The 13478-nt window shown below is 42.4% G+C and overlaps 1 protein-coding gene across 1 annotated transcript in view; it reads left to right on the forward strand.

Moving 5' to 3' along the window:
• Window positions 1-12778, forward strand: part of LOC126236318 (esterase FE4-like) — a 91124-nt gene extending 78346 nt beyond the window's left edge. The window contains exons 9-10 of the mRNA XM_049945532.1: window positions 2713-2845; window positions 12408-12778. Coding sequence (XP_049801489.1) covers window positions 2713-2845; window positions 12408-12576 — 302 coding nt within the window. The 3' untranslated portion in view covers window positions 12577-12778. The remainder of the gene's footprint in view (window positions 1-2712; window positions 2846-12407) is intronic.
• Window positions 12779-13478: the final 700 nt, after the last annotated feature.

Below are 13478 nucleotides of genomic sequence, written 5' to 3' on the forward strand. Positions count from 1 at the left end.
ACTCTGACGATATTCAGCTATCCGTTTTGTTGCCCTTCATGGCAATCCATCCTGGGCTTGCGTTTCAGCAAGGTAATACCCGCCTTCAACCGGACAGACTTTCTACTGCTTGTCTTCGTGCTGGACAAACATCACCTTGGCCATTAAGGTCACCGGATCTCTCCCTAATTGAAGAAGTTTGTAGCATTATGGGCAGGGCCTTCCAAACATCTCCATATTTTGACGATCTAATACGCCAACTCGACAGATTTAGGTACGATATCCCTCAGGAGTACATCCAGCCACTTTCTCAGTCAATGCCAAGAAGAATAACTGCTCTGAGTTTCCCAACCTACTACTTGTGTATCAAGTGAAATTTATATGGGATCCACATCAATTACTTCCGTAGAATCTTTCCTCTGTTGAACTTCCTGACTGCCGCTGTTGTTCCGCTCCCCGCTGTGTAGGAAACTATCCAGTACCTTGTCAACCGTAGCTTCTCTGACACCTGTCTGCCATCTGTAGCGTGATCAAGCGGAATGTGTATCTGGCAATGTAGCACACTACCAGTTTGTACTACTATGTTAAGAAAAGGGACACATCAGATATTAGTCACAAACAGGAACAGCAACTCTCACGGTAATTAACCTCTGCAAAGTAGAAATACAAAATGTATAGGGAACAAAGAGCTCTTTCGATTTCAGAAAATATTTGAAGAAATAATTTATTGGTAAAAGTTGTCATATATGGTTAATTCATTATATTTCGGGAGGTACTAGGTCGAAATATTATAAGAAGAAATAAAGTTTATCTGGCTGTACTCCCGAAATGTAATGCATCAGTTACTTTCGTTACTTGTTCTTAAGCATGCACACTAAGAGTGATGAGTAGCCACTACTCTGTCACCATTGGAATGAACTGGCACAACTATGGAGCTAACACATTCGCTACAAATTTCTTGATCACTCCCACCTAGACGTCTAGTACAATTTTCAACCTCGTCAGCTAGCAATGCAACTGAATGAAGTTGTGTAATGTATTACACTCAAAAAAAAAAGAAGAAAAGCAGTACATCAGGATATTTGATACAGTGGTTAAGGCAATGGACTCATAATCGGAAGAACATACGTTCAAATCCCCCTTTTTTTTGCCATCTAAATTCAGGTTGTCTATGATTACACTAATCGATTAAGGCAGAAGCACACGGCTTATTTCGTTTTCCTACCTTGCCCAATCCGAATTTGTGCTCTGATTGTAATAACGTCATCGTTGAAAGGAAATTAGATCTCCCCCTTTTCTTTTAATAAAGAGATCTAAAGTAGAAGTGTGCCAGCAGATAATATGGTTAAGAGCAATGAGTTTCACTAACGAAAATTAGTGCTGAGCCTATATGAAATTTTCGTTATTCAGACTACAAATTTTTTAGTGAATTGAATCATTTTTGAAGGACTGAGAAGCAGTAGAATAGGAAACTAAGGGCGACCTTGAACATCGAAAACTGATCGAAAAGTGAAACGACTGAGGTTGGCTCTCGCCCGACACTTGACTAACATTGAGGCTTGTGATTAGTACGTTATATTTGAATCGTTTATTCTTCACCACACTTCGGATATCAGAAAGACAAAACGGCAAGAGAAAGCATCACAGCCTAATACGAAGACAATCTCAACAGAATCTAAAATGACATGAATTTCATCAGTCGTGTTACCATTGGACGTCGGTTTTAGATTTTCAGTATAAACCAGAAAAAAAGTCAGAGTGAAGAGTGGAACCGAATGAAGCTTGAATGAGGAAGTCAGAATTAAAGAACGTGGTTATATGTGTATTTGGCACCTGCTGGTATCGTCCTCTAAGAACTTTCGTCTCCTGTAAAGTCAATCAAGTTTTTTTACAAAAAGCTTCTAGAAACACTCAGAAAAAGGACGATTCCACGACAGGCTAATCATTGCGAGAGTTTGCTGCTGTACCGTGAAAGTGCTCCTTATCACACAGCCATTTAATGAACATTTGACGAGCAAGGAAATTCTGTGGTTCCACATCCTTTTATTTGCCGGATCTCAGTCCGTGTAGCCTTCCTGATATTGAGCTAGGCAAGTACCACAGGAGATAATGTCATGTACTGTCGAAGACATTCGAACCGACGAACTGAAAGATATTCGAGTTGTCACTTTCCGGCAGTACTACGAAAAATGGAAACAACACCGCCACTGATGTGTTGCTGCCCAAAGGATGTGGTTAACAGTAACGCAGAAAAATAGAACTGATCCAAAACAGCCTGCGTCATTTTTCTGCTGCACATCCTACACTTCTCAAGGGAGACTCAAGAAAACTGTGCTATCTGTACGGCAACTCTTACTGTGTGAAAATAAATCGTAATGCCTGCACTTTCGTATTTCGATTCAGCGAGTTACACATACTTACGAACTTAACACTATCTTCGTGCACATTCTAGCATAATTCCAAGAGGCCCAATCAGTAGTAGTACCAAACACCTCCATGACTTCGGTACAGGTTTCCCTCTAGCCATAAATCAGATTACAGAAGTTGGAAGCTTTATATCTGCGAAAAGAACAAGGGAATGTATATATAATACATTCAGTACTGATGAAGGTATAGTCTTCAGATATTGTCCAGTAACTTGCAGTTACCCTGTACTGTCAAATGTGTGTTTAATTTTTAAATTATGGGCTTTCTGTCCGTCCATGTTTTCGATATTCATTTCATTTGTTGCAGCTGCCGGCCATGGAGCAGACTTGGGATACCTGTTTCGATGTGTACTCTATCCTGAGATACCAGAACCAAGTTCTCCAGATGGGAAGATCATTGACACGATGACACGACTATGGACAGACTTCGCCAAGACAGGGTAAGAAGGATTCAGAACTCTACTATCCGACGTGAGGCTAATTCTTTGGAATTAGTATTAGAGTTCAACGAATGCAATTTCGCGATGGTAGAAATGGAACGATAACATTTCTGGACACATTTCGGAATTGCTTGCAAATGTTGCGCTCCAGACGATTATGTGATCTGCGTGAAGCTGGACGTATTCAGCAACGGAAAGTGTGCTGCATGTGCTGTTTGACCCAGAGCGGCAACGTCTGTCTGGGTGTAACAAGGACTAAAAATATTTGGATAGGCTGACTGCATGCTCATATGAATCGTACAAGAACTCTTTTTTGTTTACCTCAGATTGGTTTAGATCCTGATCTGCTTGTCCAAAAATGTATACTTAAATTCTTAAATTTTTTTGTAAATCAGTCCTTGCCAGAGATACATAAATTTATTGTATTTCATTTGTGTTCCAATCACTGTTTTCATTCAAGGAACCACAGACATGAGCAGTACATATATTTACTTCTTTCATTTAGAAATATCTCTTCACTTTTGCAACGTTGACGATACATAAAAGTTGATTTGTGGCATTGTTCTATCCTGGTGGCTGGAGCTTTTGAAAATATCTGACAGACATAATAATCATACGTTAGTTGTTCCAGTTCCTGCTAGAAGCTCTGCCTTTGCTGCTTTTCCGTGTGTAGTTATTCATTATTCTCATGTATTGTGACACAGGAGATTTGTAGGTTCACGTCGAATCCGTACGGTGGGGCTGATTAAGATCACGTAGAGAAGGCGATGCCAAAGGCTAAACGCAATCGCAACTTCTACCAAACGCCCAGCATCCATTTAGAATACAGTCAGTTCCTACTGCTGTCTCAAATATACCTTCCAACGCAACAGTCTTACGACTGAACAAAATATTTTTCTACTCCTGTTAGTGTATTGGCTGCCAAGATATACTGGAATTTTCAACTAAAAATTATAGCCAATCATATGTGAAGAAAAAGCATTCAGTTCAAGTGCTCCTAAATGATCGCATAAATGTAAATGTGATGCGAGTGATGCAAGTTAAGTTGTGATTGCCTATCTTAAGGAGCATGAAGTGTTTTCCTGGACAGTTTTATTTTGCACACACTATAGTTTGTTCATGACCTCCTCTCTGAGGACTCCTTAGTTCTAGGTCGGCTGAAGCCGGTACAAGTCGCTCGAATTCGGGCTCGGAGTGTTTTGTGACCGGCCGATGCAAACATAGTCAGCCTATCAGTACACCACCCGTGTGTACCGAAGTCGTTACGAAGTGACTGTCTTGCCATCCTGAGTTGTACCGAAACAGTACACGTAAGTGTAGTGCCACACAGCTTGAGGAGGGAGTCTGTCAGTGTGTGGGTTTACGGTAGACAGAGCAGAGATATATCAAAATGGGGATCGGAAATGCAGCAGTTTTTTTTAAAGAACGGAGGACCAAAATAAAATTATATCGCTTGTGTGGGCAGTACTACGACACAGGACACGGAAGAGCCAATCACGATAATGGTTTAAAACGTTTCCACGGAGATTATTATAATGACTGAATACCCGGCGCTTCCCAGGACCATATTTAATCCAGTCTTCTATTAGTCCATCTCCTACTTCCCCCTCCATCTGAGCACCTCCTCTTTCCCCCATCTCTGGCCACCTCCTCCACCCCCACTCCCTATCCATCTACTCCTGCCCCTTTCTGTCCATCCCCTCCTCCCTCTTCTCTGACCGTCTCTTCCTCTTTTCTTTCTCTGTCATCGCCTCCTATCTCCGTCCATCGCCTCCCCTTACTTTTCTCTGTCCATTTCCTCTTTTCTTTCTCTGTCATCTCCTCCTCTCCCTTCTCTCTGTCCATCTCCTGTTCTTCCATTTCTCTGTCCATTACTTCCTCCTCAGTTTCTCAGAGGTACTTTCATTAAAATGGACGCTCCCAGTCCCCAACAGGTTGAGTATGTACCATCTGTAATATTATACATCTCTCAACAATAAAATGCTTCGCCGATATAGGAGAGTAATTATTGTATATTGCCCTTGTCAGTATTTGAATAAAGTAGGTCTACTTTGGCATTAAAGTCTGCACAGATCACGTGTACTGGAACATATTCTGGGGTTCATTTAATTTATGTTGCTTATAAAACATTTAGCGTCGTAATCGTAAATGATTTTTAAGTCTGCAGTAATTTTTAATAATGAGAACTTATCTGATAACATACTTGCAGAATCCACGAAGAGCGGGAAAACTCATCTAGAACTACTATTCTAGAAATATTTATCTCTCTGGTTAACATTGTTTAGACGACTGTTTGTCAAGGTGAAACTTGATTATCAGTAGCCTTAGCGTATAAAAAAAGTGTCTAAAATGAAATAGTTGGCTTATAAACAACCCCAGACCACAGAGACAAGATGTTTGAAATTCCCGCGGCCCCTGTTCAACCAGACCATATCAGAAATTTCTACTGGAACAGTGCAAATGCTCCACCACCGAAAAACTACTCCATGCCTAGCACTATACTTAACCAACAAGGACTGCTGTGACGATTCACTTTACTAATTTTCAGTCGTAATAGATCATTCTCAGCCATTAAATATTCTTCTTATCGCTGCGTTTGTGTTTAGTGACAACCATGGCATTCGAAAATACGTTATGAGATAGTAGCATTTCGTTCAACATTGCACTGAGGATGGTGTGTTAAAGATTCAAATCAGTTCCATCAGTTTTTTTGTCATAGCAGCTATTGGTGGTTTAATATGAGTACCAGTAATTAACAGTTAATTCATATCCCTGTCAGACGAACACATCAATCCTCCAGAATACGTTGGCAATGTCGTTTTTAACATTCCCAGCGTAAATAATGATAGCTGCTCGTACATGCGGCGCATAGAAACTACATGCGGTTTCCCACAACGAAACAGCATCTCTCTCTGCGCTGAACTGTGCTCCTGAAAAATGGTTATGTGCCTCTTCAGAAGTTAAATTTCGAATGTGTGGCGGTCCCTGTGGTAATCAGTACTGCAATAACATACACTGTAATGATGATAACAGTTTGGTACTAACTTCTAAAACCTATGCGGCAGAGACGTTCGTCCACCACTGGTAGTGCGTGTAGAGCAAAATCTACGTAGTACCATCGCGCATGTGCATATACTCGTTGATCCACCGCCTACAGCACATTCTTATCGTGAAGCACAATACGCTTCACTAGCTTTTTTATTTGCAGATCTTTCCAGTCGTCTCCACTTATGAAGGCAGTAACAGCTACAGTTCGGGAGGACCGAGAAGACTAGAGACTGATAAATGTGATTTTACAGAACATTATATGGAGTATAGAATGATTATTATAGCGCAGAGCGAATCTGGTGTTAAAAGTAAGTCTCTAGATCATATACAACAAATGATCACAGACACATTCTGCTAACTAAAGGGTATAAAAAAATAGAGTGAGCTGTCAGACATGTGACGTACATAAATATTATTGACAAAAGGTGACAGTGGCCCCTACTTTTACTGAAGTATGTTCTGGAGAATGAAAGAATGTAGAAAGCAGCCAACAGAGAATAATATAAAATATAAGGTTCGTGTTGGATTCATGACATTATAAATCACGTTTGATTTTGTGACTTTCGCCGATGACGCTGTATTATCTGCAGAAGCGGCGCTAGAGCAAAATAGCTATTGGAAATTGCTGCGCCTACAACTGATTTAATGAAAGAGTACACGAGCCGGCAAAAAGGGATCCGTTTCAAAATATCAAGAAAGCGTATATCACTCAAAAATGAGTCTACAACTGTGTAACGAAGTATGCACTATTTTGAAACTTGCTGGCAGATTAAAGCTGCGTGCCGAACAGGGGCTCGAACGCGGAAGCTTTCGTGGACAATGCTCTTGTCGACTGAGCCATCCAGAAATGGCGACACCTCCTAACCCCTCACAGCTTCATTTGCGCCAGTACCTTTGTCCTGCGTGGCTTACCTGTGTACCTTGCGGGACTGGACTGGCACTCTGAGGAAACGATATCTCGGAGAAACGCCTTACAAGTACGAGGGGACCTTCTCACGAAGGATGGACTGAACACAGTTGGCGGTGGCGTGATTGTTGCTGTTAGAAGCAGTTTACCTTGTAGCGAATTGAAGTTGATAGTTCCTGTCACTTAGTATGGGTAGACGTAATTCTTGGCAACCGGAATAATATAATAGGTGGGTCCTTTTTCCGGCCTCCAAACTCAAATTATACAATTTCTGTAAACTTGAATCTAATTTCAGACACTTGCCCGACTCATGCTACTGTAGTTGGTGGTGACTTCAATTTACCGACGATATGTTGGCGAAAATACGCATTTAAAACATCCGAAATCATGCTACATGCTCTCTCTGATATTGTTTCGAGCAATTAGTTCATGAACCCACTCGAACAGTAAACGGTTATGTTAACACACTTGGCCTCTTAGCAACAAATAATCATGAGCTAATAACGAGCGTCAAAATTGATACAGGGATTAGTGATACAGGGTTGTCGTAACGAGACTGAATGCCGCAACTCTCAAATCCTTCAAAAAAAAAAAAAAACCAAAAATGTATATTCAAATAAGCAGATATAAATTCGCTTGACGTCTACCTGAATGACAATCTCCATCCCTTCCTAAAAAGCAAAGTAAGTGTAGACCAGATGTAACTTCAATTCGAAGAAATAGTATCGACAGCAATTGAGAGGTTTATAACTAATAAATCACCAAACGGCAGAGCTAATCCCCCATGATACACAAAACAGGTTAGAACACTGTTCCAGAAACAACGAAAAACGCATACCAAATTTAAACGAGTGCAAAATTCCCAACATCGGCGATCTTTTACAGAAGCTCGAAATTTAGTGGTAACGTCAATGGGAGAATGCTTATAACAGTTTCCAGAACGAAACTTTGTCTAGAAACCTTGCAGAAAATCCAAAGATTCAAAAAAAAAATGGTTCAAATGGCTCTGAGCACTATGGGACTTAACATCTATGGTCATCAGTCCCCTAGAACTTAGAACTACTTAAACCTAACTAACCTAAGGACATCACACAACACCCAGCCATCACGAGGCAGAGAAAATCCCTGACCCCGCCGGGAATCGAACCCGGGAACCCGGGCGCCAAAGAGATTCTGGTCGTATGTAAAATATACTAGCGGCAAAACACAATCAATGCCTTTTCTGAGCGTTAGCAATGGAAATACTATCGTTTACAGTGCTGCTGAAGCAGAACTACTAATCACAGCCTTCCGAAATTCCTTCACCAAAGAAGACGAAGTAAATATTCCAGAAGTCGAATCAAGAACACCTGCCAACATGAGTAAGTTGGAAGTAGATATCATCGGAGTAGTGAAACAGTTTAAATTACTTAATAAAACCAAGTCTTCCGGTAAAGACAGTATACCAAATAGGTTTCTTTCAGAGTAAGCCGATAACAATAGCTCCATACTTAATCATATACAACTGCTCGCTCGGCGTAAGATCAGGTGCCAAAGACTGGACAGTTACACACGTCACACCAATATTCAAGAAAGGCAAAACGAGTAGCCCACTAAACTACAGGACAATATATTAACGTTGATACTCAGCAGGATTTTGGAACATATATTGTGTTCGAACATTATGAGTTACCTCTAAGAGAACAGTCTATTTACACACTCAAGATGGACTTAGAAAACATCATTCTTGTGAAACACAACTAGCTGTTTACACATGCAAAGTGTTGAGTGCTGTCGACAAGGGATTTCAAAGTGATTCCTTATTTCTAGATTTCCGGAAGGGTTCTGAGACCGTACCTCAAAAGCGGCTTGTAATCAAATTGCATGTTTATGGAATATCGTCTCATTTAGGTTACTGGATTCGTTATTTCCTATCAGAGGTCACAGTTAGTAGCGGTTGACGGAAAATCATCGAGTGAAACAGAAATTATTTCTGGCATCCCACGAGAGGGCGTTATGGGCCCTCTGCTACGCTGATCTATGTAAATGATTTAGGAGACAAATAGTTCAAATGGCTCTGAGCACTATGGGACTTAACTTCTGAGGTCATCAATCCCCTAGAACTTAGAACTACTTAAACCTAACTAACCTAAGGACATCACACACATCCAGGATTCGAACCTGCGACCGTAGCGGACGCGCGGTTCCAGACTGTAGCGCCTAGAACCGCTCTGCCACTCCGGCCGGCATTTAGGAGACAATCTTAGCAGCTGTTTCAGGTCGTTTGCAGATGATGCTGTCGTTTTCGTCTAGTAAAATCATCAGAAGATCAAGACCAATTGCAAAACGATTTGGAAATGATATCTGTATGGTGCGAAAATTGCCAACTGACTCTAAATAATGAAAAGTCTGAGGTCATCCACATGAGTGCTAGAAGGAATCCCTTAAACTTTGGTTACACAATAAATCAATCAAAACTAAAGGTTGTAATATGAATTAAATATCTAGGAGTTACAATTACGAACAACTTAAATCGAAAAGACACCTAGAAACTGTTGTTGGCAGAACGCTCAGAGGGTGCAACAGATCTACTAAAGTGGCTGCCTACACTGCGCTTCTCCGACCTCTTTTGGAGTACTGCAGCGCTGTGTGGGGTCCTTACCCGACAGGGTTAAGGGAGTACATCGACAAAGTTTGAAGAAGAGCAGCACGTTTTGTACTATCGAGAAATAGGGGAGACAGTGTTACGATCATGATACAGGATTTGGGATGGAAATCATTAAACAAAGGCGTTTTTCGTTGCGGCAGGATCTTCTCACGAAATTTCAATCACCAAATTTCTCTTCAGAATGCGAAAATATTTTGTTGACGCCAACCTACATTGAGATGAACTATCATCATAATAAAATAAGGGCAATCAGATCTCGCGCGGAGAAATATAGATGTTCTTTTCCTCCGCGCAGTTCTCTAGAGGGGAATAATAGATAATGATTGTGAAGGTGGCTCGATGAACTCTCTGCCAGGCACTTGTAATTTGCAGAGTATCCATGTAGACATTGATGGATACAGGTCCAGCTCTCATACTAAACACTGTTTTTTCATATAGACGCAAACATGTTCTATTAGCTTCGTGCGATCGGAAAGTGTTATTTACAGACGAAGTTTTGGAAAATTAGTGTAGTATTTTTAAGTGGTTTTCAATAACTCATGGGAACGCAAATGAAAAAACGTAACTTGGAGATGAGAAGCTAGCACTACCTGGTAATGTACAGAGGGTCAAACAAAAACCTATAATGTAAAATTAAGATCATAATAAACGAAACCCACTGACGATGGCACAAAGTTGCTAAAGCGTATTTGGACCTATATGAAAAAAATGTTTTTCATAAAAGGTGGATCATGTATCCAACACACAGAAAAATTCATTAATGAAACTGAATAGATTCTACATCTTTTTAATAAATGCGGGGTGTTCAAAAAGTCTCCACACAGTGCCGTATGATTGTTAGCCGCGCGTGCCGTAAAATTGTTCTCCTGCCTTGGTTTTTCAATGAAACAATAAACGCACAACGATACTGCAGAGATATTTTGTACCCATTCATAGGACAACTTGTGTTGTGCGAAATACTGAACGGTTATTTCCAACAAGATGGTGGAACCGCGCATACAGTTCGCGTTTCGATGTTACTGTTTGCAGATGTTTTTGGTGATCGCATAATTTCACAGGGACTTCGGCCTCCACGATCGCCTGACCTAACACCACCTGACTTGTTCTTCTGGGGTGCAGCGAAAGCAACTGTCTATAAAAATCGTCCAAACTCCATCGATGAATTGAAAGCTGCAATATCCACTTTTACTGCTTCTGTTACAGAAGAAATGCTACAGCTTGCGTTTGGAAACATGATTAGACGAATTTAATTGTGTATTCAACAACAGGGGGGACACTTTCAACATTTAATGTGAAAATCTGTAAGTAAAAATGAATATTCAATAAATTAATAACTTGTATTTCACTGAGTTTCGTTGCGGTATATTCACTGCGGCACACGGCACGCGCGGCTAACAATCATACAGCACTGCGGAGAGACTTTTTTAACACCTTGTATAAAATGAAAAGCTTCATCCAGTTTACATCATATGAGCTTTATCTCTTTTGTGTCTATTGTATTCCGATGTTTGTCAATACACAACTGCCTCCATACTTCAGGCAATTTATGAGATGATGTATGGTTTCGTAGACGAAACAGGAATTTTTGTAAAAAAGTGCGCAGTCTTCAGCCACCTGCAGTAGGTCTCAGTAGAGGTGAGAAGACATTGAACTGAGATAGTGTCGGAAGTTCCATGCGGCTTTTCGCGGATGATGCTGTAGTATACAGAGAAGTTGCAGCATTAGAAAATTGTAGCGAAATGCGGGAAGATCTGCAGCGGATAGGCACTTGGTGCAGGGAGTGGAAACTGACCCTTGACATAGACAAATGTAACGTATTGCGAATACATAGAAAGAAGGATCCTTTATTGTATGATTATATGATAGCGGAACAAACACTGGTAGCAGTTACTTCTGTAAAATATCTGGGAGTATGCGATCGGAACGATTTGAAGTGGAATGGTCATATAAAATTAATTGTTGGTAATGCGGGTACCAGGTTGAGATTCATTGGGAGAGTCCTTAGAAAATGTATTCCATCAACAAAGGAGGTGGCTTACAAAATACTCGTTCGACCTATACTTGAGTATTGCTCATCAGAGTCGGATCCGTACCAGGTCGGGTTGACGGAGGAGATAGAGAAGATCCAAAGAAGAGCGGCGCGTTTCGTCACAGGGTTATTTGGTAACGTGATAGCGTTACGGAGATGTTTAGCAAACTCCAGTGGCAGACTCTGTAAGAGAGGCACTCTGCATCGCGGTGTAGCTTGCTGTCCAGGTTTAGAGAGGGTGCGTTTCTGGATGAGGTATCGAATATATTGATTCCCCCTACTTATACCTCCCGAAGATATCACGAATGTAAAATTAGAGAGATTCGAGCGCGCACGGAGGCTTTCCGGTAGTCGTTCTTCCCGCGAACCATACGCGACTGGAACCGGAAAGGGAGGTAATGACAGTGGCACGTAAAGTGCCCTCCGCCACACACCGTTGGGTGGCTTGCGTAGTATAAATGTAGATGTAGATGAAGAAAAAGAAGCAGAGGAATAAGACCTAGACTAGCGGCCTGTGAGATTTTACCTCTGTTAATACCCTTTGGGCTGACGGCCTTTCTGCAGTTTTAACACTGGTTCACGTCACTGTCAGGCTTGGCTAACACTTGAATGAGTGACACTTCGGGTCTACCGAGCACTATTGACAAGCGAGGTGTACTCAGCCCTTGTGATGCCAATTGAGGAGTTAGTTGACTGAGAAGTGGAGGCTCCGGTCACGAAAACTGATAACGGCCGGGAGAGCGGTGTGCCGACCACATGCTCCTCCATATCCAGTGACGCCTTTCGGTTGGGGTTGACAAGGCGGTCGGTCGGTACGGTTGGGCTTTCCGAGGCCTGTTCGAACCGAGAGTTAGTACCCTGCGAACCGGCAGCGCGGCCTGCCGAGCGTTCTGGTGTGGGCTCATGCGCCTCGTTTGTTGACTGCCCGCAGGAGTCCGACGCCTGGGGCGGCGGTTGGCGAACAGCTGCAGTGGCCGGCGTTCAGCGCGGAGGCGGGCGCCTACCTGCTCCTCAGCCCCGGCGATTTCAGCGTGGCCCACAAGCCTTTCGCCCAGCGGGTCGCTTTCTGGGACAGCTTGTACACCCGCTACAGTGCTTAGCTTGCCGTCTCCTTCTGCAATAGGAAACAGGAAACTCTAAACCAAATCGTGTATTTGGAATGGCCTTTGTGAAACACTGTTAAATTCTTTACTTATAAGATCTAATTCCATTAGCACTGTCAGTACAGCAAGTTACTGACGAGACGAGGTCTCATGATGTATGCGGATGAACAACCATATTTGTACATTCCATTAGCCGGCCGCGGTGGCCGAGCGATTCTAGGCGCTTCAATCCGGAACCGCGCAGTTGCTACAATCGCAGGTTCGAATCCTGCCTCTGGCATGGATGTGTGTGATGTCCATAGGTTAGGTAGGTTGAAGTAGTTCTAAATTCTAGGGGACTGATGACCTCAGAGGTCATCAGTCCCCTAGAACTTAGAACTACTTAAACCTAACTAACCTAAGGACATCACACACATCCATGCCCGAGGCAGGATTCGAACCTGCGACCGTAGCAACTGCGCGGTTCCGGATTGAAGCGCCTAGAACCGCTCGGCCACCGCAGCCGGCAGCAAAATGACATTCGTTTCTGATTGTCGTGAGACTGGCGCAAGAGATGTTCAGTACGCTGTCCACCGTTTTCTCCCACAAGTTGAAATCGAGAAGCAGCATGTTCCACAACAGATCGAAGTGTCTCAGGGGTCAAGTTCAGAATGCGTTGCTCAATGCGCGGCTTCAGTTCAGCTAAGTTTCTAGTTGGAGCACTGAAGACAACACCTTTCAGATCACGTTACAGCCAGAAGTCACACGGATTAAAAGCAGGTGATCTGGAGGGCTAGGCTGTACGGAAATGATGGCTGGTAATTCCAGCATGTCCGAAATGCCTCTGCAGCAGCTACTTTACTGACTGTGCAGTGTGAGGAGGAGCGCCATCTTGCATGAAATTGATCCTACCCTCACAC

This window comes from Schistocerca nitens, chromosome 2, assembly GCF_023898315.1.
Source record: "Schistocerca nitens isolate TAMUIC-IGC-003100 chromosome 2, iqSchNite1.1, whole genome shotgun sequence".
Taxonomy (NCBI): Eukaryota; Metazoa; Arthropoda; class Insecta; order Orthoptera; family Acrididae; genus Schistocerca; species Schistocerca nitens.